The sequence below is a fragment of the Oncorhynchus nerka genome, linkage group LG15 (assembly GCF_034236695.1).
Source record: "Oncorhynchus nerka isolate Pitt River linkage group LG15, Oner_Uvic_2.0, whole genome shotgun sequence".
Lineage (NCBI taxonomy): Eukaryota > Metazoa > Chordata > Actinopteri > Salmoniformes > Salmonidae > Oncorhynchus > Oncorhynchus nerka.
In genome coordinates, this window is record NC_088410.1 from 28,271,493 (window position 1) to 28,298,175 (window position 26,683).

The 26,683-nt window shown below is 42.8% G+C and overlaps 1 protein-coding gene across 1 annotated transcript in view; it reads right to left on the reverse strand.

The window, feature by feature from the left end:
- The window catches only part of LOC115126670 (xylosyltransferase 1-like), a 146,032-nt gene that overhangs the window by 62,103 nt on the left and 57,246 nt on the right, over nt 1-26,683 (reverse strand). Inside the window, exons 2-3 of the mRNA XM_065001469.1 lie at nt 18,896-19,532; nt 8,327-8,499 (exon numbers count right to left, since the gene is read on the reverse strand). Coding sequence (XP_064857541.1) covers nt 8,327-8,499; nt 18,896-19,532 — 810 coding nt within the window. The remainder of the gene's footprint in view (nt 1-8,326; nt 8,500-18,895; nt 19,533-26,683) is intronic.

Consider the following 26,683-nt stretch of genomic DNA (forward strand, 5'->3'; position numbering starts at 1 on the left):
TCTATATGTTTATAGTAGTAGTGTGAGGTGTGGTAGATGGTAGTCTATAGTCTTACCTGGTCTATATGTATATAGTAGTGAGGTGGTAGATGGTAGTCTATAGTCTGGTCTATATGTATATAGTAGTAGTGTGAGGTGTGGTAGATGGTAGTCTATAGTCTGGTCTATATGTTTATAGTAGTAGTGTGAGGTGTGGTAGATGGTAGTCTATAGTCTTACCTGGTCTATATGTATATAGTAGTAGTGTGAGGTGGTAGATGGTAGTCTATAGTCTTACCTGGTCTATATGTATATAGTAGTAATTTGAGGTGGTATATGGTAGTCTATAGTCTTACCTGGTCTATATGTATATAGTAGTAGTGTGAGGTGGTAGATGGTAGTCTATAGTCTGGTCTATATGTATATAGTAGTAGTGTGAGGTGGTAGATGTTAGTCTATAGTCTGGTCTATATGTATATAGTAGTAGTGTGAGGTGGTAGATGGTAGTCTATAGTCTGGTCTATATGTATATAGTAGTAGTGTGAGGTGGTAGATGGTAGTCTATAGTCTGGTCTATATGTATATAGTAGTAGTGTGAGGTGGTAGATGGTAGTCTATAGTCTGGTCTATATGTATATAGTAGTAGTGTGAGGTGGTAGATGGTAGTCTATAGTCTGGTCTATATGTATATAGTAGTAGTGTGAGGTGGTAGATGGTAGTCTATAGTCTTACCTGGTCTATATGTTTATAGTAGTAGTGTGAGGTGTGGTGGATGGTAGTCTATAGTCTTACCTGGTCTATATGTATATAGTAGTAGTGTGAGGTGTGGTAGATGGTAGTCTATAGTCTGGTCTATATGTATGTAGTAGTAGTGTGAGGTGGTAGATGGTAGTCTATAGTCTTACCTGGTCTATATGTTTATAGTAGTAGTGTGAGGTGGTAGATGGTAGTCTATAGTCTTACCTGGTCTATGTGTATATAGTAGTAGTGTGAGGTGGTATATGGTAGTCTATAGTCTGGTCTATATGTATATAGTAGTGTGAGGTGGTATATGGTAGTCTATAGTCTGGTCTATATGTATATAGTAGTAGTGTGAGGTGTGGTAGATGGTAGTCTATAGTCTGGTCTATATGTTTATAGTAGTAGTGTGAGGTGTGGTAGATGGTAGTCTATAGTCTTACCTGGTCTATATGTATATAGTAGTAGTGTGAGGTGGTAGATGGTAGTCTATAGTCTTACCTGGTCTATATGTTTATAGTAGTAGTGTGAGGTGGTAGATGGTAGTCTATAGTCTTACCTGGTCTATATGTATATAGTAGTAGTGTGAGGTGGTAGATGGTAGTCTATAGTCTGGTCTATATGTTTATAGTAGTAGTGTGAGGTGGTAGATGGTAGTCTATAGTCTGGTGTATATGTATATAGTAGTAGTGTGAGGTGGTATATGGTAGTCTATAGTCTGGTCTATATGTTTATAGTAGTAGTGTGAGGTGGTATATGGTAGTCTATAGTCTGGTCTATATGTTTATAGTAGTAGTGTGAGGTGGTAGATGGTAGTCTATAGTCTGGTCTATATGTATATAGTAGTAGTGTGAGGTGGTAGATGGTAGTCTATAGTCTGGTTTATATGTTTATAGTAGTAGTGTGAGGTGGTAGATGGTAGTCTATAGTCTGGTCTATATGTTTATAGTAGTAGTGTGAGGTGTGGTAGATGGTAGTCTATAGTCTTACCTGGTCTATATGTATATAGTAGTAGTGTGAGGTGTGGTAGATGGTAGTCTATAGTCTGGTCTATATGTTTATAGTAGTAGTGTGAGGTGTGGTAGATGGTAGTCTATAGTCTTACCTGGTCTATATGTATATAGTAGTAGTGTGAGGTGGTAGATGGTAGTCTATAGTCTTACCTGGTATATATGTATATAGTAGAAGTGTGAGGTGGTATATGGTAGTCTATAGTCTGGTCTATATGTATATAGTAGTAGTGTGAGGTGGTATATGGTAGTCTATAGTCTGGTCTATATGTATATAGTAGTAGTGTGAGGTGGTAGATGGTAGTCTATAGTCTTACCTGGTCTATATGTATATAGTAGTAGTGTGAGGTGGTATATGGTAGTCTATAGTCTGGTCTAGTCTATAGTGGTCTATAGTAGTAGTGTGAGGTGGTAGATGGTAGTCTATAGTCTGGTCTATATGTATATAGTAGTAGTGTGAGGTGGTAGATGGTAGTCTATAGTCTTACCTGGTCTATATGTATATAGTAGTAGTGTGAGGTGTGGTAGATGGTAGTCTATAGTCTGGTCTATATGTATATAGTAGTAGTGTGAGGTGGTATATGGTAGTCTATAGTCTGGTCTATATGTTTATAGTAGTAGTGTGAGGTGGTAGATGGTAGTCTATAGTCTGGTCTATATGTATATAGTAGTAGTGTGAGGTGGTAGATGGTAGTCTATAGTCTGGTTTATATGTTTATAGTAGTAGAGTGAGGTGGTAGATGGTAGTCTATAGTCTCGTCTATATGTTTATAGTAGTAGTGTGAGGTGTGGTAGATGGTAGTCTATAGTCTTACCTGGTCTATATGTATATAGTAGTAGTGTGAGGTGTGGTAGATGGTAGTCTATAGTCTTACCTGGTATATATGTATATAGTAGTAGTGTGAGGTGGTATATGGTAGTCTATAGTCTTACCTGGTCTATATGTATATAGTAGTAGTGTGAGGTGGTAGATGGTAGTCTATAGGCTGGTCTATATGTATATAGTAGTGTGAGGTGGTATATGGTAGTCTATAGTCTTACCTGGTCTATATGTATATAGTAGTAGTGTGAGGTGGTATATGGTAGTCTATAGTCTTACCTGGTCTATATGTATATAGTAGTAGTGTGAGGTGGTAGATGGTAGTCTATAGGCTGGTCTATATGTATATAGTAGTAGTGTGAGGTGGTAGATGGTAGTCTATAGTCTTACCTGGTCTATATGTATATAGTAGTAGTGTGAGGTGGTAGATGGTAGTCTATAGTCTTACCTGGTATATATGTATATAGTAGTAGTGTGAGGTGGTATATGGTAGTCTATAGTCTGGTCTATATGTATATAGTAGTAGTGTGAGGTGGTAGATGGTAGTCTATAGTCTTACCTGGTATATATGTATATAGTAGTAGTGTGAGGTGGTAGATGGTAGTCTATAGTCTGGTCTATATGTATATAGTAGTAGTGTGAGGTGGTAGATGGTAGTCTATAGTCTTACCTGGTATATATGTATATAGTAGTAGTGTGAGGTGGTATATGGTAGTCTATAGTCTGGTCTATATGTATATAGTAGTGTGAGGTGGTATATGGTAGTCTATAGTCTGGTCTATATGTATATAGTAGTAGTGTGAGGTGTGGTAGATGGTAGTCTATAGTCTGGTCTATATGTTTATAGTAGTAGTGTGAGGTGTGGTAGATGGTAGTCTATAGTCTTACCTGGTCTATATGTATATAGTAGTAGTGTGAGGTGGTAGATGGTAGTCTATAGTCTGGTCTATATGTTTATAGTAGTAGTGTGAGGTGGTAGATGGTAGTCTATAGTCTGGTCTATATGTATATAGTAGTAGTGTGAGGTGGTAGATGGTAGTCTATAGTCTGGTTTATATGTTTATAGTAGTAGTGTGAGGTGGTAGATGGTAGTCTATAGTCTGGTCTATATGTATATAGTAGTAGTGTGAGGTGGTAGATGGTAGTCTATAGTCTGGTTTATATGTTTATAGTAGTAGTGTGAGGTGGTAGATGGTAGTCTATAGTCTGGTCTATATGTTTATAGTAGTAGTGTGAGGTGTGGTAGATGGTAGTCTATAGTCTTACCTGGTCTATATGTATATAGTAGTAGTGTGAGGTGTGGTAGATGGTAGTCTATAGTCTGGTCTATATGTTTATAGTAGTAGTGTGAGGTGTGGTAGATGGTAGTCTATAGTCTTACCTGGTCTATATGTATATAGTAGTAGTGTGAGGTGGTAGATGGTAGTCTATAGTCTTACCTGGTATATATGTATATAGTAGAAGTGTGAGGTGGTATATGGTAGTCTATAGTCTGGTCTATATGTATATAGTAGTAGTGTGAGGTGGTATATGGTAGTCTATAGTCTGGTCTATATGTATATAGTAGTAGTGTGAGGTGGTAGATGGTAGTCTATAGTCTTACCTGGTCTATGTGTATATAGTAGTAGTGTGAGGTGGTATATGGTAGTCTATAGTCTGGTCTATATGTTTATAGTAGTAGTGTGAGGTGGAATATGGTAGTCTATAGTCTGGTCTATATGTATATAGTAGTGTGAGGTGGTAGATGGTAGTCTATAGTCTGGTCTATATGTATATAGTAGTAGTGTGAGGTGGTAGATGGTAGTCTATAGTCTTACCTGGTCTATATGTATATAGTAGTAGTGTGAGGTGTGGTAGATGGTAGTCTATAGTCTGGTCTATATGTATATAGTAGTAGTGTGAGGTGGTATATGGTAGTCTATAGTCTGGTCTATATGTTTATAGTAGTAGTGTGAGGTGGTAGATGGTAGTCTATAGTCTGGTCTATATGTATATAGTAGTAGTGTGAGGTGGTAGATGGTAGTCTATAGTCTGGTTTATATGTTTATAGTAGTAGAGTGAGGTGGTAGATGGTAGTCTATAGTCTCGTCTATATGTTTATAGTAGTAGTGTGGTGTGGTAGATGGTAGTCTATAGTCTTACCTGGTCTATATGTATATAGTAGTAGTGTGAGGTGTGGTAGATGGTAGTCTATAGTCTTACCTGGTATATATGTATATAGTAGTAGTGTGAGGTGGTATATGGTAGTCTATAGTCTTACCTGGTCTATATGTATATAGTAGTAGTGTGAGGTGGTAGATGGTAGTCTATAGGCTGGTCTATATGTATATAGTAGTGTGAGGTGGTATATGGTAGTCTATAGTCTTACCTGGTCTATATGTATATAGTAGTAGTGTGAGGTGGTATATGGTAGTCTATAGTCTTACCTGGTCTATATGTATATAGTAGTAGTGTGAGGTGGTAGATGGTAGTCTATAGGCTGGTCTATATGTATATAGTAGTAGTGTGAGGTGGTAGATGGTAGTCTATAGTCTTACCTGGTCTATATGTATATAGTAGTAGTGTGAGGTGGTAGATGGTAGTCTATAGTCTTACCTGGTATATATGTATATAGTAGAAGTGTGAGGTGGTATATGGTAGTCTATAGTCTGGTCTATATGTATATAGTAGTAGTGTGAGGTGGTAGATGGTAGTCTATAGTCTTACCTGGTATATATGTATATAGTAGTAGTGTGAGGTGGTAGATGGTAGTCTATAGTCTGGTCTATATGTATATAGTAGTAGTGTGAGGTGGTAGATGGTAGTCTATAGTCTTACCTGGTATATATGTATATAGTAGTAGTGTGAGGTGGTATATGGTAGTCTATAGTCTGGTCTATATGTATATAGTAGTGTGAGGTGGTATATGGTAGTCTATAGTCTGGTCTATATGTATATAGTAGTAGTGTGAGGTGTGGTAGATGGTAGTCTATAGTCTGGTCTATATGTTTATAGTAGTAGTGTGAGGTGTGGTAGATGGTAGTCTATAGTCTTACCTGGTCTATATGTATATAGTAGTAGTGTGAGGTGGTAGATGGTAGTCTATAGTCTTACCTGGTCTATATGTTTATAGTAGTAGTGTGAGGTGGTAGATGGTAGTCTATAGTCTTACCTGGTCTATATGTATATAGTAGTAGTGTGAGGTGGTAGATGGTAGTCTATAGTCTGGTCTATATGTTTATAGTAGTAGTGTGAGGTGGTAGATGGTAGTCTATAGTCTGGTGTATATGTATATAGTAGTAGTGTGAGGTGGTAGATGGTAGTCTATAGTCTGGTCTATATGTTTATAGTAGTAGTGTGAGGTGGTATATGGTAGTCTATAGTCTGGTCTATATGTTTATAGTAGTAGTGTGAGGTGGTAGATGGTAGTCTATAGTCTGGTCTATATGTATATAGTAGTAGTGTGAGGTGGTAGATGGTAGTCTATAGTCTGGTTTATATGTTTATAGTAGTAGTGTGAGGTGGTAGATGGTAGTCTATAGTCTGGTCTATATGTTTATAGTAGTAGTGTGAGGTGTGGTAGATGGTAGTCTATAGTCTTACCTGGTCTATATGTATATAGTAGTAGTGTAGGTGTGGTAGATGGTAGTCTATAGTCTGGTCTATATGTTTATAGTAGTAGTGTGAGTGTGGTAGATGGTAGTCTATAGTCTTACCTGGTCTATATGTATATAGTAGTAGTGTGAGGTGGTAGATGGTAGTCTATAGTCTTACCTGGTATATATGTATATAGTAGAAGTGTGAGGTGGTATATGGTAGTCTATAGTCTGGTCTATATGTATATAGTAGTAGTGTGAGGTGGTATATGGTAGTCTATAGTCTGGTCTATATGTATATAGTAGTAGTGTGAGGTGGTAGATGGTAGTCTATAGTCTTACCTGGTATATATGTATATAGTAGTAGTGTGAGGTGGTAGATGGTAGTCTATAGTCTGGTCTATATGTATATAGTAGTAGTGTGAGGTGGTAGATGGTAGTCTATAGTCTTACCTGGTCTATATGTTTATAGTAGTAGTGTGAGGTGGTAGATGGTAGTCTATAGTCTTACCTGGTCTATATGTATATAGTAGTAGTGTGAGGTGGTAGATGGTAGTCTATAGTCTGGTCTATATGTTTATAGTAGTAGTGTGAGGTGGTAGATGGTAGTCTATAGTCTGGTCTATATGTATATAGTAGTAGTGTGAGATGGTATATGGTAGTCTATAGTCTGGTCTATATGTTTATAGTAGTAGTGTGAGGTGGTATATGGTAGTCTATAGTCTGGTCTATATGTATATAGTAGTGTGAGGTGGCTATAGTCTGGTCTATATGTTTATAGTAGTAGTGTGAGGTGTGGTAGATGGTAGTCTATAGTCTTACCTGGTCTATATGTATATAGTAGTAGTGTGAGGTGGTATATGGTAGTCTATAGTCTGGTCTATATGTATATAGTAGTAGTGTGAGGTGTGGTAGATGGTAGTCTATAGTCTGGTCTATATGTATATAGTAGTAGTGTGAGGTGGTAGATGGTAGTCTATAGTCTTACCTGGTCTATATGTTTATAGTAGTAGTGTGAGGTGTGGTAGATGGTAGTCTATAGTCTGGTCTATATGTATATAGTAGTAGTGTGAGGTGGTAGATGGTAGTCTATAGTCTTACCTGGTCTATATGTTTATAGTAGTAGTGTGAGGTGTGGTAGATGGTAGTCTATAGTCTTACCTGGTCTATATGTTTATAGTAGTAGTGTGAGGTGTGGTAGATGGTAGTCTATAGTCTGGTCTATATGTATGTAGTAGTAGTGTGAGGTGGTAGATGGTAGTCTATAGTCTTACCTGGTCTATATGTTTATAGTAGTAGTGTGAGGTGGTAGATGGTAGTCTATAGTCTTACCTGGTCTATGTGTATATAGTAGTAGTGTGAGATGGTATATGGTAGTCTATAGTCTGGTCTATATGTTTATAGTAGTAGTGTGAGGTGTGGTAGATGGTAGTCTATAGTCTTACCTGGTCTATATGTATATAGTAGTAGTGTGAGGTGGTAGATGGTAGTCTATAGTCTGGTCTATATGTATATAGTAGTAGTGTGAGGTGGTAGATGGTAGTCTATAGTCTGGTCTATATGTATATAGTAGTAGTGTGAGGTGTGGTAGATGGTAGTCTATAGTCTTACCTGGTCTATATGTATATAGTAGTAGTGTGAGGTGGTAGATGGTAGTCTATAGTCTGGTCTATATGTATATAGTAGTAGTGTGAGGTGGTAGATGGTAGTCTATAGTCTGGTCTATGTGTATATAGTAGTAGTGTGAGGTGGTAGATGGTAGTCTATAGTCTGGTCTATATGTATATAGTAGTAGTGTGAGGTGGTAGAAGGTAGTCTATAGTCTGGTCTATGTGTATATAGTAGTAGTGTGAGGTGGTATATGGTAGTCTATAGTCTGGTCTATATGTATATAGTAGTAGTGTGAGGTGGTAGATGGTAGTCTATAGTCTGGTCTATGTGTATATAGTAGTAGTGTGAGGTGGTATATGGTAGTCTATAGTCTGGTCTATATGTATATAGTAGTAGTGTGAGGTGGTAGATGGTAGTCTATAGTCTGGTCTATATGTATATAGTAGTAGTGTGAGGTGGTATATGGTAGTCTATAGTCTGGTCTATATGTATATAGTAGTAGTGTGAGGTGGTAGATGGTAGTCTATAGTCTTACCTGGTCTATATGTATATAGTAGTAGTGTGAGGTGGTAGATGGTAGTCTATAGTCTTACCTGGTCTATATGTATATAGTAGTAGTGTGAGGTATGGTAGATGGCCTTGAAAAGTCTCTGGAACTGTCGTGAGGCTCTGCCGTGGACCACCAGGACGAAGGCTATCCTGACGGGGGCCGACGGTGGGCCCTCTGACGAGTCCTCCTCCCACGCCACGTTGGCATTGGCCTTACCTGAACAACACAAGGATACCGTACAGAGACAGGTTGTTAGTCATTCATACAGAGAATAAAACATGTACCTGTATGTAGAACTCTCTGACGAGTCTTCCTCCCAGACGCTGACAATTGCCTTACGTGGACAGAATAGTAACACACACATTAGGTTTCATCGTCTACACTTCCTACACTGGAAGGTGTACTGAACATGTGGCGCAGTGACTCCAACGTTACTGTGCTGTTACTGTGCTGTTACTGTGCTGTTACTGTCCATACTATGAAGAAGAAGAAGCATGTCACAAGGAGATGAGTTTCATTCACTATGTGACCATTGAGTTATTTGAACCATGACCAGCAAGGCCACAAGATAGGAATAGGAATCCTAGAACCATTCCTTTGGGTTTGGGGTGGAGTTCACTTGATAGTGTGTCATCATTGCTCTGTGCCACAGTCCCAGAATAAGATTTGGGATTAAGTAGACAATGACTGTTCCAACTCACAACCACACAATCAAACAATTCCAGCTCTCTCCAGAAACCGTTCAAAAAGCCACACAGATTCATATAGTGGTTTCTTTCATTCTAATAGTAAATGCCTTTAAAAAAAAAAAGATTTCCGCTCAGAGCCTCTCTCTTGGTCTTGTATTGTGTTCTCTATCCGCAAATAAGTACTAGGGGAATACAATCCAGCACCATTATTACATATGGTGGTTGTTTTGTGTTCACAGGGCCTATGGAGTTACAGGAAACACAGAGCTTTATTGAGACGTTATTTACATTTACATTTAAGTCATTTAGCAGACGCTCTTATCCAGAGCGACTTACAAATTGGTGCGTTCACCTTATGACATCCAGTGGAACAGCCACTTTACAATAGTGCATCTAAATCTTTTAAGGGGGGTGAGAAGGATTACTTTATCCTATCCTAGGTATTCCTTAAAGAGGTGGGGTTTCAGGTGTCTCCGGAAGGTGGTGATTGACTCCGCTGTCCTGGCGTCGTGAGGGAGTTTGTTCCACCATTGGGGGGCCAGAGCAGCGAACAGTTTTGACTGGGCTGAGCGGGAACTGTACTTCCTCAGTGGTAGGGAGGCGAGCAGGCCAGAGGTGGATGAACGCAGTGCCCTTGTTTGGGTTATGTTTGTTGACGACAGAGAGGACAAGGTTGTTCAGGAGATAATGGCAGTAATCTGGTCCTCTGTGTTGCGGGGGACGTGGTAAGTGTTTCAACCCCCTTAGTGTATGCTGTCCCAGGGGTAAAAAGATCCCAAGGTGCCCCTCCCCTTCTGGCTCTTTCTTCCCTGTGTCTGGACAAGCTAGGCTCTTACTGCTGTCCTGTAATTATCTCAATTGAAGGGCAGGACCTTTTGCTTGCTTGTATTTAAAGCCTAACAACAGGGGCGGGGCTACATACATGCTCCCGTGACTCCAATTGGCCACGCCTCCTGTCCATCACTCAATCAGCCAATTCCTCCCCAAGAATTATTGTTTTATTCATAGTTTGGTTACTATGAATCCTGCCTATTAATATGGAGTTTTGAATGTGAATGTGGTTGGAAAAGTGAGTGTGAGTGTGTGTGTGTGAAAGACAGAGTGTGTGTGTGTGTCTGTGTATGTGTTACTATGAAGCCTTGCTGTGCCTATGGGATATTGAATGTGAATGTGGTTGGTTGCAAATAACTATAATTACTAGAATGGGCATTCCCCATTCAAGTTAATGGATCTGTGATTGGTTATTCTATTTCTATGGTTGGTTGGCTGGTTGGTTAGTTAGCGAGTTGACAGTGTTGGGTGAAAATGTTTCTGGAGTGGCACACACACACACATTTTGTATTTCTATACAAAATCCTATTTTCCTTTACCCCTAACCATAAATCTAACCCTAACCATAAACCTTATCTTAACCTGTAACCCTAACCCTAACCACTAACCCCTTACCCTACTTCTAATTTAACCCTAACCCTAAACCTAACCACTAACCCCTTACCCTACTCCTAATTTAACCCTAACCCTAACCCTAAACCTAACCACTAACCCCTTACCCTACTCCTAATTTAACCCTAACTCTAACCACTAACCCCTTACCCTACTCCTAACCACTAACCTTAAAATAGCCATTGTCCTCCTAGAGATGGGAGAATTTTCCTTGTTTTACTATCCTTGTGGGGACTTTTGGGAATTTTAGCTCCCCACAAGGATAGACGAATCAACCCCCCCAACCCCCCCCCCCCCCCCCACACACACACAGACACACAGTATCAGATTGAACAGTAATTGGTAGGCAGCTCGGGAGGTTCACTGGCTAGCATGGCACTAGGCTAATTGGCGGAGCGCTTCACCAAGCACTTTGAGGCTTGTGATATGCTAGCTAGCTGAACTAATGAGCCAATGTGTTGTGTGTCTCTACACCTACAGGGACGTGATAGGTCTAAAAACTCCAGGCTCTGCCACATCCCTCTTTTTCCTCTCTCCTATCACCATCAATCTTTCAAACTGCCTCTCTCTCATCTGCTATCAGCACTCTCTCTCTCCATCATTTCATTCTTCTCTCTCTCTCTCTCTCTCTCTCTCTCTCTCTCCTTCATCTTGTGTAACTTCTGCAGCTCATGGCCGTCCATCTCAACCAGTCATGCGAGAGGTTGGAAGAGGAGAGGAGCAGAAATGTCCTTTTGTGTTTACGGACATATTCAATCAATCCCTATACCAGTCTGCTGTTCCCACATGCTTCAAGAGGGCCACCATTTTTCCTGTTCCCAAGAAAGCTAAGGTAACTGAGCTAAACGACTACCGCCCCGTAGCACTCACTTCCGTCATCATGAAGTGCTTTGAAAGACTAGTCAAGGACCATATCATCTCCACCCTACCTGACACCCTAGACCCACTCCAATTTGCTTACCGCCCAAATAGGTCCGCAGACGATGCAATCTCAACCACACTGCACACTGCCCTAACCCATCTGGACAAGAGGAATACCTATGTGAGAATGCTGTTCATCGACTACAGCTCGGCATTCAACACCATAGTACCCTCCAAGCTCGTCATCAAGCTCGAGACCCTGGGTCTCGACCCCGCCCTGTGCAACTGGGTACTGGACTTCCCGACGGGCCGCCCCCAGGTGGTGAGGGTAGGCAACAACATCTCCACCCCGCTGATCCTCAACACTGGGGCCCCACAAGGGTGCGTTCTGAGCCCTCTCCTGTACTCCCTGTTCACCCACGACTGCGTGGCCACGCACGCCTCCAACTCAATCATCAAGTTTGCGGACGACACAACAGTGGTAGGCTTGATTACCAACAACGACGAGACGGCCTACAGGGAGGAGGTGAGGGCCCTCGGAGTGTGGTGTCAGGAAAATAACCTCACACTCAACGTCAACAAAATTAAGGAGATGATTGTGGACTTCAGGAAACAGCAGAGGGAACACCCCCCTATCCACATCGATGGAACAGTAGTGGAGAGGGTAGCAAGTTTTAAGTTCCTCGGCATACACATCACAGACAAACTGAATTGGTCCACTTACACAGACAGCATCGTGAAGAAGGCGCAGCAGCGCCTCATCAACCTCAGGAGGCTGAAGAAATTCGGCTTGTCACCAAAAGCACTCACAAACTTCTACAGATGCACAATGGAGACCATCCTGGCGGGCTGTATCACCGCCTGGTACGGCAACTGCTCCGCCCACAACCGTAAGGCTCTCCAGAGGGTAGTGAGGTCTGCACAACGCATCACCGGGGGCAAACTACCTGCCCTCCAGGACACCTACACCACCCGATGTTACAGGAAGACCATAAAGATCATCAAGGACATCAACCACCCGAGCCACTGCCTGTTCACCCCGCTATCATCCAGAAGGCGAGGTCAGTACAGGTGCATCAAAGCTGGGACCGAGAGACTGAAAAACAGCTTCTATCTCAAGGCCATCAGACCACTAACATTGAGTGGCTGCTGCCAACACACTGACACTGACACTGACTCAACTCCAGCCACTTTAATAATGGGAATTGATGGGAAATGATGTAAATATATCACTAGCCACTTTAAACAATGCTACCTTATATAATGTTACTTACCCTACATTATTCATCTCATATGCATACGTATATACTGTACTCTATATCATCGACTGCATCCTTATGTAATACATGTATCACTAGCCACTTTAACTATGCCACTTTGTTTACATACTCATCTCATATGTATATACTGTACTCGATACCATCTACTGTATCTTGCCTATGCTGCTCTGTACCATCACTCATTCATATATCCTTATGTACATATTCTTTATCCCCTTACACTGTGTATAAGACAGTAGTTTTGGAATTGTTAGTTAGATTACTTGTTGGTTATTACTGCATTGTTGGAACTAGAAGCACAAGCATTTCGCTACACTCGCATTAACATCTGCTAACCATGTGTATGTGACAAATAACATTTGATTTGATTTGAGTTTCCAATATTAAAGTTCTTTAATGCAACATCTGCTCAGTACCAACGCAGGATCCAACTAAAGTCTCACCTGACTGAGTATAACTATCTTGTTCTTTGTTCTAGATGCAGAAATGCGGTTTTATTTTTTAAATCAGCAAACAAGTGAATAAGCCTCGAATGATGTTACCTGCTACGTATTTAGGGGTGACCGAACATGCAAGGTCATTGGCTGACAACTGACATCAACCAATGATGGTGCCAGTTCCATCCCACATATTACTATCATGTAGACATTAGACAGTAGCCCAGCTAGCATATAGAGGCTCTGCTAATGCTAATATATACCCTCTCATATCATATGGTGCCGGCGCTAACGGCTACGCACTAACCCAGCCAACTCTTCAAGGACAGAATACCGATGAAATCAAATTGGACAATTTGTAGCTAACAAGGTTAGTGCCTCAAATTCAGATTGGTGCAACTGAGACATGGGGAGAGAGCGAGAGGGAGAGCTAACAAGGTTAGCGCCTCAAATTCAGATTGGTGCATCTGAGACATGGAGAGAGAGAGAGAGAGAGAGAGAGAGATGAGAGATGAGAGATGAGAGAACAACATTGTGGCAGACGACAGAACAGACAGAGGGAGTGAAAAAGAGATTTAATTTAGCCGTCCGTGTTGTTACACGACGCCACCAGGAATAAGCCCTTTTCAATTTCCCCCGTCTCCTTTGATCAAACTGTCAGTTGGAGTGGGATGACGATGGTGAGTCTAGGGCAGGGCTGCCCAACCCTCTTCCTGGAGATCTACTGTCCTGTAGGTTTTTCAGTTCAACCCTAATTTAGCATATCTGATTCAGGTAGTTAAGCAGCTAATTAGTAGAATCAGGCGTGTTAAATTAGGGTTGGACTGAAAACCCACAGGATGGTAGATCTCCAGGAAGAGGGTTGGACAGCCCTGGTCTAGGGAGATGACATGAGCTTATTCACTGATAGACAAGCGTTGGTTTATATCTTGGGGAATATGTATCCTCGCTTACATTGCTGTTCAGAACAAAGTTGCACAGTCATGGTGGACTCACAAGGTGCAGTCATGGTGGACTCACAAGGAGCAGTCATGGTGGACACACAAGGTGCAGTCATGGTGGACTCACAAGGTGCAGTCATGGTGGACTCACAAGGTGCAGTCATGGTGGACACACAAGGTGCAGTCATGGTGGACTCACAAGGCGCAGTTATGGTGGACTCACAAGGTGCAGTCAAGGTGGACTCACAAGGTGCAGTCAAGGTGGACTCACAAGGAGCAGTCATGGTGGACACACAAGGTGCAATCAAGGTGGACTCAAAAGGTGCAGTCAAGGTGTGTTGGCGCCATATTCAAAAGTAGTGCACTTACAAGTGACTATGGTGCAATTTCAGACGCAACCATTGGAATTGTCCCAGATAGACAAGCAGTAGCCTACAAGGTTACACAGTCATTGTGGGTGCACAGTGTCTGGTTATGTCTGGCCAGATGTCCATGTATCGTTCTGCCTTTTTTCTCCTTTTCTCCACATGTACTCCATACACTCCTCTGTGTGTGTGTGTTGTTTCTTTAAACATTGATGCGTGGTCCTCACCGATGGTGGCAAGCTTACAGATTTTGTTTACAAGAGTCTTCTGCCAACCTGCAGATGTTCAACCAGTCTACTTGGAAAAGTGTGTGTGCGGTGTGTGTGTGTGTTTGTGAGTAAGAAAGAGAGAGAAAGGAAGAGGGTGAGAAAGCGAAAGAGTTTGTGCTTTCCTGTGTGTATCTGTCTGCCTGTGTGTGGTTGTAAGTGTGCATGTGTGTGTGTGTGTGTGTGTGTGTGTGTCGGTGTGTGCAAACTTGCATTTCTGTGGCCAGAATGAAAATTGGAAAGCAATTTGGTGTAAATACAAAAAGTGTCTTCCATTCTCTCGCACAAATTTCTCATCAGCCAAAAAACACATTTCTTGCCTGACTTTGATATGAATTGGAATTATTAGCAGTAAAACAACAGAAAGTGCAGTGTGAGTGTGTGTACGTGTGTATCTGTGTGTGTGTGTGTGTATCTGTGTGTGTGTGTGAGCATACATCTGTGTGTGTGCATAAATGGGTATGTGTGTGTGCATAAATGTGTGTGAGTGTGTGTGTGTGTGTGTGTGTGTGTGTGTGTGTGTGTGTGTGTGTGTGTGTGTGTGTGTGTGTGTGTGCGTGCATAAATGGTTGTGTTTGTGTGCCTAAGTCAAAACAGATTTTATTTCAGCTTCAGGGGATATTGTATTTTCCTGCTGTAAAAAGAGATGGTATACGTCCTAAATGGCTCCCTATTCCCTAAATAGTGCACTACTTTTGAGCAGAACCCTATGAGCCCTGGTCAAAAGAAGTGGACGATAAAGGGATTAGAGCCATTTGGGACTCAGACATTGACAGTACATACACAGGCCATGACGACAAAACAAACAACATGTTTCAAAGGAGCCTCTATCAAGCTGTCGCACGATGATTACACTGTTACTATGATTGACTAACAAACAGAATGTCTAGCAATTGTTTTTATATGATATGAAAGAGTATCTGGTCAAATATGCTCGAGTGTACCACACCCAGTATACCAAACTGTTCACACCCAGTATACCAAACTGTCCACACCCAGTATACCAAACTGTTCACTCCCAGTATACCAAACTGTCCACTCCCAGTATACCAAACTGTTCACTCCCAGTATACCAAACTGTTCACTCCCAGTATACCAAACTGTCCACACCCAGTATACCAAACTGTCCACACCCAGTATACCAAACTGTCCACACCCAGTATACCAAACTGTTCACACCCAGTATACCAAACTGTCCACACCCAGTATACCAAACTGTCCACACCCAGTATACCAAACTGTCCACACCCAGTATACCAAACTGTCCACACCCAGTATACCAAACTGTCCACACCCAGTATACCAAACTGTCCACACCCAGTATACCAAACTGTCCACACCCAGTATACCAAACTGTCCACACCCAGTATACCCAAACGGTTCACACCCAGTATACCAAAATGTTCACACCCAGTATACCAAACTGTTCACACCCAGTAAACCCAAACTGTTCACACCCAGTATACCCAAACTGTTCACACCCAGTATACCCAATATAACTATTCCCCAAACTACCAACCAGCCTCAATTCCTCTAAACCTTTGCAATGTGAGCATAGCTAAGTGATAGTTTTCTATAATATATGTCATTTAGCAGACACATTTATCAAAAGGTGACTTACAGTCACGCGTGCATACATTTTACGAATCAAACCCACAATTCAGGCCTTACAAATGCCATGCTCTACCAACTGAGCTACAAAAGACTGCAGTCCAAAAACAACTGTACGGGCCAAATATTTTCTCCCACACTTTGGCCAATCCAGGAACAACCCCTTCCCCACATCCCCCAAGAGCATATGGTATTAATGTAGATCTGATCAGAGGGCAAAGTGGACCTAATATCATACTGCTTTAACCTATCCAGTTCCATCCTCAACCTATACAGTCTATAGGGGATAGGAGACAGTATATCAGTATATCTATTAACTCACCCTCTATGGTACAGTAACAGTATATCTATTAACTCACCCTCTATGGTACAGTAACAGTATATCTATTAACTTCTTGGATATAGGGGGCGCTCTTTTAATTTATGGATAAAAGAACGTTCCCGTTTTAAACAAGATATTTTGTCATGAAAAGATGCTCGACTATGCATATAATTGACAGCTTTGGAAAGAAAACACTCTGACGTTTCCAAAACTGCAAAGATATTGTCTGTGAGTGCCACAGAACTAATGCTACAGGCGAAACCAAGATGAATTATTTCATACAGGAAGTGCCCCAGATTTTGAATGCGCTGTGTTCCAATGTCTCCTTATATGGCTGTGTATGGGTCACGAATGAGCTTAGACTTTCTGTTGTTTCCCCAAGGTGCCGACAGCATTGTGACGTATTTGTAGGCAAATCATTGGAAGATTGACCCTAAGAGACTACATCTACCAGGTGGCCGCTTGGTGTCCTCCGTCGCAATTATTGCGTAATCTCCAGCTGCGTGTCTTTTTCAGTTTGCTTCGAGGAGAAACACAGCTGCCACGAATGATTTATCATCGAATAGATATGTGAAAAATACCTTGAGGATTGATTCTAAACAACGTTTGCCATGTTTCTGTCGATATTATGGAGTTAATTTGGTAAAAAGTTCAGCGTTGTAGACTGCATTTTCAGATTTTTTTCTTAGCCAAACGTGATGAACAAAACGGAGCGATTTCTCCTACACAAATCATATTTTTGGAAAAAATGAACATTTGCTATCTAACTGAGAGTCTCCTCATTGAAAACATCCAAAGTTCTTCAAAGGTAAATTATTTTATTTGAATGCTTTTCTTGTTTTTGTGAAAATGTTGCCTGCTGAATGCTAGGCTTAATGCTATGCTAGCTATCAATACTCTTACACAAATGCTTGTGTAGCTATGGTTGAAAAGCATATTTTGAAAATCTGAGATGACAGTGTTGTTAACAAAAGTCTAAGCTTGTGAGTGAATATATTTCTTTCATTTCATTTGCGATTTTCATGAATAGTTAACGTTGCGTTATGGTAATGAGCTTGAGGCTATAATTACGCTCCCGGATACGGGATTGCTCGGCGCAAGAAGTTAACTCACCCTCTATGGTACAGTAACAGTATATCTATTAACTCACCCTCTATGGTACAATAACAATATATCTATTAACTCACCCTCTACGGTACAGTAACAGTAGTAACAGTATATCTACAGTATTAACTCACCCTCTATGGGACAGTAAAAGTGTATCTATTAACTCACCCTCTATGGTACAGTAATAGTAGTAACAGTGTATCTACAGTATCAACTCACCCTCTATGGTACAGTAACAGTAGTAACAGTATATCTACAGTATTAACTCACCCTCTATGGTACAGTAACAGTATATCTATTAACTCACCCTCTACGGTACAGTAATAGTAGTAACAGTATCTACAGTATTAACTCACCCTCTATGGTACAGTAACAGTATATCTATTAACTCACCCTCTATGGGACAGTAATAGTAGTAACAGTATATCTACAGTATTAACTCAACCTCTATGGTGAAGTAACAGTAGTAACAGTATATCTACAGTATTAACTCACCCTCTATGGTACAGTAATAGTAGTAACAGTATATCTACAGAATTAACTCAACCTCTATGGTGAAGTAACAGTAGTAACAGTATATCTACAGTATTAACTCACCCTTTATGGTACAGTAATAGTAGTAACAGTATCTACAGTATTAACTCACCCTCTATGGTACAGTAACAGTAGTAACAGTATATCTACTAACTCACCCTCTATGGTACAGTAACAGTAGTAACACTATATCTACTAACTCACCCTCTATGGGACAGTAACAGTAGTAACACTATATCTACTAACTCACCCTCTATGGGACAGTAACAGTAGTAACACTATATCTACTAACTCACCCTCTATGGGACAGTAACAGTAGTAACACTATATCTACTAACTCACCCTTTATGGTACAGTAACAGTAGTAACACTATATCTACTAACTCACCCTCTATGGGACAGTAACAGTAGTAACACTATATCTACTAACTCACCCTCTATGGGACAGTAACAGTAGTAACACTATATCTACTAAATCACCCTCTATGGTACAGTAACAGTAGTAACACTATATCTACTAACTCACCCTCTATGGTACAGTAACAGTAGTAACACTATATCTACTAACTCACCCTCTATGGGACAGTAACAGTAGTAACACTATATCTACTAACTCACCCTCTATGGTACAGTAACAGTAGTAACACTATATCTACTAACTCACCCTCTATGGTACAGTAACAGTAGTAACACTATATCTACTAACTCACCCTCTATGGTACAGTAACAGTAGTAACACTATATCTACTAACTCACCCTCGATGGGACAATAGCGGGTGACCTTCTCAGGCATCAGTTGACCTTCCTTGTGTCTACAGTATACTTCAGCTATCTGCTGCCGGCACTCCTTGGTCTTGGCTCTGGACAGAGCTGAAATGGCTTCCTTCCCACTGATCTCACACTTGGGCGGCTGGTCGTAAACAACCTCCAATGGAGCCGCAGTCGCCTGCTTCCTGGTTTGATGCGGGTGTTGGTGTCTATGTTGAGTCTGGGGGTGGGACTGCGACTGTTGGTAAGTCTGAGCCTGACCCTGGCTCTGTGGCTGTGAAGAGCGGCTGTGGTGGTTCCTGGAGCCCACCCCGGCTCCAACCGCTTTCGGGCCCACAGGAAGTGAGCCATTCTGGGCTACGGCTCGTCCGTACTGGAGGACCTCGTTGGAGCTCCGGCTGAAAATTGGAACGTTATCCTTCCAGGTTGCCTGTTCGGCATGGGCCTTCTCCTGCAGCCTCTCCCTGCGTTTGTTACTGTCAGCGCCCCCTGGGGGCTGGCGCTGGGGCTGCGAACGGGCGCCAAAGTTACTATTGTCTATGTTCTCAAAGTCTTTGGGCACAGAGTTCTCATTGTTGCTGTCCACTCTGACTTTCTCCTTGGGGCGGTGGGAATAGTAGCCATCCTGTGAGAAGAGGAGACGGAGAGAGCAGATTAGTTTCATTGTTGTTGGTTTTTATCTGAACGTAATTTAGTTAGGAACTAATTCTTATTTACAATGATGGGAGAAGGGAAGAATGGAGTAAATGAGAGAGAAGGGGGAATGAGGAGGGGGAGGAAAGAGGGGAGGAAAGGGGAAAGAGAGAGAGAAGGAAAGGAGAAGATGGGAGGAAAGAGAAGGATAGATAATGAGAGAAGAGGGGGGGGGGGGTAGGGGGGATAGGGGGGCACAAACAAGCAGAACCAGATCTGTGGTGAGTGAGTCAGTGAGGCACATATCAAATGTCAGATTACCAATCAACACGCCACACACACCAAGCAGCTTAACAGAACCAAGAGGCATGAAATTAAGTAGCATTAACTTATTGACTCCCTCCGCTCCCTGCCACAACACAACAAGGTGCAACCTGACTGGCTGACTGGGCCTATCGCCACGGTGATGACGGGGACGAGGACTACTTTCTGTGGCTGTGTGCGTGTCATCATCAGATTAGTACCGATTTCAATTAACTTTTCCCCTGACGTGCCTGTCACCCCGTAAACAGATTACCAAGGGGGATAAAGCACCGGAATGTGATTCTGTGTGTGTGTGTGTGGTGTGTGGATGTCGTGTTTGTGTATGTATTCTGTTATTCCACATTCTCCGGAGCCACGTGATATTTATGGAATTACAATAGTGTGGCGTGTGAAAAGGAGGCAGTGTGTGTGTCGCCGCCGTGTGTGTGTGTGTGTCACCGCCGTGTGTGTGTGTTTGCAGCCCCTGTTTGTGTGCTTTGAGCCAAGATCTGAATGTACAATTTTCCCATCTTTCCACCAGAACAAGCCGAGAGAGAGGGAGGGATGGAGAGAGTGAGCGATGGAGAGAGTGAGCGATGGAGAGAGTGAGAGGGGGATGACAAGGAGGAGAGGAGAGCGTTGACATGCAGGAGAGTTCTGCCGCACCTCGGAAGCACTCGCTTCACTGAAATGTTCCCCGACGCATCAAATGGAACAGGCGAGAGAGCTTCCTCTGCCTACCTGGCTGAGATGCCGTGAAACACACACACTTCGCTAGACAGGCGGAGAGCGAGGGAGGAGAGCAAATGTGTGTGTGTGTGTGTGTATGTGTGTGTGAGAGAGAGAGAGAGGAAGGGCAAAGAACAACGGCGGTGGGAGAGGATATAGAGCTCCAGTACAAGCTGAGGCACTTCATGTGTCTCTCTGTTTACAGTTGATAGCGAGAGAGAGGTGAGAGAACGAGCGAGAGGTGAGAGAGAGAGGTGATAGAGAGAGAGAGGGGTGAGAGAGAGAGAAGTGAGAGAGGTGAGAGAGAGAGGTGATAGAGAGAGAGAGAGGTGAGAGAGCGAGAGAGAATCGAGAGAGAGTTGAGAGAGCAAGAGAGGAGTGAGAGAGAGTTAGAGAGAGAGAGAGAGAGGTAAGGGAGCGAGAGAGAAGTGAGAGAGCGAGAGAGAGGTGAGAGAGCGAGAGAGAAGTGAGAGAGCAAGGGAGAACGAGAGAGGAGTGAGAGAGAGAGATGATAGAGAGAGAGAGAGGTGATAGAGAGAGAGAGGTGATAGAGAGCGAGAGAGAGAGAGAGAGAGAGGTAATAGAGAGCGAGAGAGAGAGAGAGGTGATAGAGAGCGAGAGGTGATTGAGAGAGAGGATAGAGAACGAGAGTGAGAGAGAGCAAGAGTGAGGTGATAGAAAGAGAAAGGGGGTGATGGAGAGAGAGAGCGAGAGAGAAATAGAGAGCAAGACATTGACAGAGCAGGAGATTCAGGCAGAGAATGAGTGAAAGTGAGCAAATGAGAGAGAAGTGCAGTGAAAAGGATAGAGAGAGAGAAGAGAGGGAGCAAGGAGCAAGAAAAGCCAGACGGAGAGAGAGAGAGAGAGAGAGAGAGAGAGAGGTGAAGAGGAGAGACCGAGAGAGGCACACTGCTCGGTAAGGAAATGCATTTCTCTCCCCTAAAGCCAGCCTGTTATCAGCACATCAACCTCTTCTCTCTGCAAACACCTTGTGTCTGAGCCTATTACAGAGGTGGAAGACTGAGACAGAGACAAGTAGGGAGACATAAGAGGAGGGAGGCCCGGAGAGAGAGGGGCAGGGGGGTGGAGAGAGGGGAGGGGCGGGCATTTTTGTGAGATTTATGATAGATCTTTCTAATCGTTTGCAAAACATTCTTACTGTCAGTTCTCTCTCTCAATTCAATTCAATTCAATTAAAAGGGTCTTTATTGACATGGGGAACATACAGTATGTTTACATTGCCAAAGCAAGTGGAATAAACGCTAAACAAAAATGAGAAGAAACAACAAAACAAAAACCCTGAAAATGTAAATGAACAGTAAACATTTCACTCACAAAGGTACAGCTGTATTTTAACAATCTCTCAATTCAATTGGCTTTATTTGCATGGGGAAACGTGTTTACATTGAGAAGCAAGTGAAATAGACAATCCACAAAAATGTAAATAAGCAAGGGGAAATAAACCATCAGAAATGAACAGTGAACATTACACTCATAAAAGTTTGACTATGTACAGTGTTGCATCATATGTGCAAATAGCTAAAGTACCCTCTTCATTACACCCACTGATTCTCTTAAACCTCAACCTCATTCAAATCACCTCCAACCCACCTGCTGCCACAACTGGGTCACCGCCTCTCTTCTCCTCTGTGTGTGTGTGTGTGTGTGCGTGGCGGTTCACAGCTGCTGAGGTAATACACGTTAGAAGATGTTAATCCTCCATGTAACAGCTGCCCTACACTACCGATCACCTTAAAATATCCAGAGAGAGAGAGAGAGAGAGAGGGAGAGAGAGATAGAGAGAGAGTAAGAGAGAGAGGGGGGGAAGGCAGGGAGGGAGAGAGAAAGGGGGGAAGGCAGAGAGAGAGAGAGAGGAGAATAGAAAGAGAGAGAGAGAGAATAGAAAGAGAGAGAGAGAATAGAAAGAGAGAGAGAGAGAGAGAGAGAGAATAGAAAGAGAGAGAGAGAGAGAGAGAGAGAGAGAGAGAGAGAGAGAGAATAGAAAGAGAGAGAGAGAATAGAAAGAGAGAGAGAGAATAGAAAGAGAGAGAGAGAATAGAAAGAGAGAGGAGTGGAGTTAAAAAGAGCACATGTTAGCCCTGGAGCAGCAGATATCCCTGGCTTTGCGTGGGCCATGAGAGACATGAGAAGAAGGGACACGGTTGGAATCGCAGGAAAGCCCAAATCCAAACGCATTAAATCTGTTGTCTTCATCTTTTAACTGTCTCTATTTGAAAGAGAAAAGTGTTGAGTCCAACAGCACAGCAGGCCTCTGGCTAAATCAACAGGGTTGTTCTCTGATCTGCGAATCACTGGATTTAATAAGGCATTTCTGCATTCAAAAGTATAAAAAACATGTTGTATAATGAAACCGGGGGGTGAATATGATTCACATGTGGAGAAATAAATACTTCTGTTCCTCTGTTCTTCTCTCTATCTCTTTGTCTCATTCCGATTCCTCTCCCTCTCTCTCTCTTGATCCCTAGTTTCTTTCCTATCTCTCTTTCTACTACCCTTCATTTCCTCTCTCTCTTTCTACTGCCCTTCATTTCCTCCCTCTCTCTTTCTACTGCCCTTCATTTCCTCTCTCTCTCTCTACTGCCCTTCATTTCCTCTCTCTCTCTACTGCCCTTCATTTCCTCTCTCTCTTTCTACTGCCCTTCATTTCCTCTCTCTCTTTCTACTGCCCTTCATTTCTCTCTCTCTCTCTCTCTCTCTCTCTCTTTCTACTGCCCTTCATTTCCCCTCTCTCTCTCTCTCTCTCTCTCTCTCTCTCTCTCTTTCTACTGCCCTTCATTTCCTCTCTCTCTTTCTACTGCCCTTCATTTCCTCTCTCTCTTTCTACTGCCCTTCATTTCCTCTCTCTCTCTCTCTCTACTGCCCTTCATTTCCTCTCTCTCTCTACTGCCCTTCATTTCCTCTCTCTCTCTCTCTACTGCCCTTCATTTCCTCTCTCTCTCTCTCTCTACTGCCCTTCATTTCCTCTCTCTCTCTCTACTGCCCTTCATTTCTCTCTCTCTCTCTCTCTACTGCCCTTCATTTCCTCTCTCTCTCTCTCTACTGCCCATCATTTCCTCTCTCTCTCTCTCTACTGCCCTTCATTTCCTCTCTCTCTCTCTACTGCCCTTCATTTCCTCTCTCTCTCTACTGCCCTTCATTTCCTCTCTCTCTCTCTCTACTGCCCTTCATTTCCTCTCTCTCTTTCTACTGCCCTTCATTTCCTCTCTCTCTTTCTACTGCCCTTCATTTCTCTCTCTCTCTCTCTCTCTCTCTCTCTCTCTCTTTCTACTGCCCTTCATTTCCTCTCTCTCTTTCTCTCTACTGCCCTTCATTTCCTCTCTCTCTCTCTCTCTCTACTGCCCTTCATTTCATTTCTCTCTCTCTACTGCCCTTCTCTCTCTCTCTCTCTACTGCCCTTCATTTCCTCTCTCTCTCTCTACTGCCCTTCATTTCCTCTCTCTCTACTCTCTCATTTGCCCTTCATTTCCTCTTTCTCTCTCTCTTCTACTGCCCTTCATTTCCTCTCTCTCTCTCTACTGCCCTTCATTTCTCTCTCTCTCTCTACTGCCCTTCATTTCCTCTCTCTTTCTACTGCCCTTCATTTCCTCTCTCTCTTTCTACTGCCCTTCATTTCCTCTCTCTCTTTCTACTGCCCTTCATTTTTCTCTCTCTCTCTCTACTGCCCTTCATTTCCTCTCTCTCTTTCTACTGCCCTTCATTTCTCTCTCTCTCTCTCTCTCTCTCTCTCTTTCTACTGCCCTTCATTTCCCCTCTCTCTCTCTCTCTCTCTCTCTCTCTCTCTCTCTTTCTACTGCCCTTCATTTCCTCTCTCTCTTTCTACTGCCCTTCATTTCCTCTCTCTCTTTCTACTGCCCTTCATTTCCTCTCTCTCTCTCTACTGCCCTTCATTTCCTCTCTCTCTCTACTGCCCTTCATTTCCTCTCTCTCTCTCTCTACTGCCCTTCATTTCCTCTCTCTCTCTCTCTCTCTACTGCCCTTCATTTCCTCTCTCTCTCTCTCTACTGCCCTTCATTTCCTCTCTCTCTCTCTCTCTCTACTGCCCTTCATTTTCTCTCTCTCTCTCTACTGCCCATCATTTCCTCTCTCTCTCTCTCTACTGCCCTTCATTTCCTCTCTCTCTCTCTCTACTGCCCTTCATTTCCTCTCTCTCTCTACTGCCCTTCATTTCCTCTCTCTCTCTCTCTACTGCCCTTCATTTCCTCTCTCTCTTTCTACTGCCCTTCATTTCCTCTCTCTCTTTCTACTGCCCTTCATTTCCTCTCTCTCTCTCTCTCTCTCTCTCTCTCTTTCTACTGCCCTTCATTTCCTCTCTCTCTTTCTCTCTACTGCCCTTCATTTCTCTCTCTCTCTCTCTCTCTACTGCCCTTCATTTCTCTCTCTCTCTCTCTCTCTCTACTGCCCTTCATTTCCTCTCTCTCTCTCTCTACTGCCCTTCATTTCTCTCTCTCTCTCTCTACTGCCCTTCATTTCCTCTCTCTCTCTCTCTACTGCCCTTCATTTCTCTCTCTCTCTCTCTACTGCCCTTCATTTCCTCTCTCTCTCTCTACTGCCCTTCATTTCCCCTCTCTCTCTCTACTGCCCTTCATTTCCTCTCTCGCTCTCTACTGCCCTTCATTTCCTCTCTCTCTTTCTACTGCCCTTCATTTCCTCTCTCTCTTTCTACTGCCCTTCATTTCCTCTCTCTCTTTCTACTGCCCTTCATTTCCTCTCTCTCTTTCTACTGCCCTTCATTTCTCTCTCTCTCTCTCTCTCTACTGCCCTTCATTTCCTCTCTCTTTCTCTCTACTGCCCTTCATTTCCTCTCTCTCTCTCTCTACTGCCCTTCATTTCCTCTCTCTCTCTCTCTACTGCCCTTCATTTCCTCTCTCTCTCTCTACTGCCCTTCCTTCTTTCCTCATTTCCTCTCTCTCTCTACTGCCCTTCATTTCCTCTCTCTCTCTCTCTCTCTCTACTGCCCTTCATTTTCTCTCTCTCTCTCTCTCTACTGCCCATCATTTCCTCTCTCTCTCTCTCTACTGCCCTTCATTTCCTCTTCTCTCTCTCTCTACTGCCCTTCATTTCCTCTCTCTGCCCTTCATTTCCTCTCTCTCTCTCTACTGCCCTTCATTTCCTCTCTCTCTCTCTCTACTGCCCTTCATTTCCTCTCTCTCTTTCTACTGCCCTTCATTTCTCTCTCTCTCTTTCTACTGCCCTTCATTTCCTCTCTCTCTCTCTGCCCTTCATTTCTCTCTCTCTTTCTACTGCCCTTCATTTCTCTCTCTCTTCTCTCTACTGCCCTTCATTTCCTCTCTCTTCTCTCTCTCTCTCTCTACTGCCCTTCATTTCCTCTCTCTCTCTCTCTCTCTCTACTGCCCTTCATTTCCTCTCTCTCTCTCTCTCTACTGCCCTTCATCTACTGCCCTTCATTTCCTCTCTCTCTCTCTCTCTACTGCCCTTCATTTCCTCTCTCTCTCTCTCTCTACTGCCCTTCATTTCCTCTCTCTCTCTCTACTGCCCTTCATTTCTCTCTCTCTCTCTACTGCCCTTCATTTCTCTCTCTCTCTCTCTACTGCCCTTCATTTCCTCTCTCTCTCTCTACTGCCCTTCATTTTCCTCTCTCTCTCTACTGCCCTTCATTTCCTCTCTCTCTCTACTGCCCTTCATTTCCTCTCTCTCATTTCTCTCTTTCTACTGCCCTTCATTTCCTCTCTCTCTTTCTACTGCCCTTCATTTTCCTCTCTCTCTTTCTACTGCCCTTCATTTCTACTCTCTCTCTCTCTCTACTGCCCTTCATTTCTCTTTCTACTGCCCTTCTCTCTCTCTCTCTACTGCCCTTCATTTCCTCTCTCTTTCTCTCTACTGCCCTTCATTTCCTCTCTCTCTCTCTACTGCCCTTCATTTCCTCTCTCTCTCTCTCTACTGCCCTTCATTTCTCTCTCTCTCTCTACTGCCCTTCATTTCCTCTCTCTCTCTCTCTCTCTACTGCCCTTCATTTCCTCTCTCTCTCTCTCTACTGCCCTTCATTTCCTCTCTCTCTCTTCTACTGCCCTTCATTTCCTCTCTCTCTTTCTACTGCCCTTCATTTCCTCTCTCTCTTTCTACTGCCCTTCA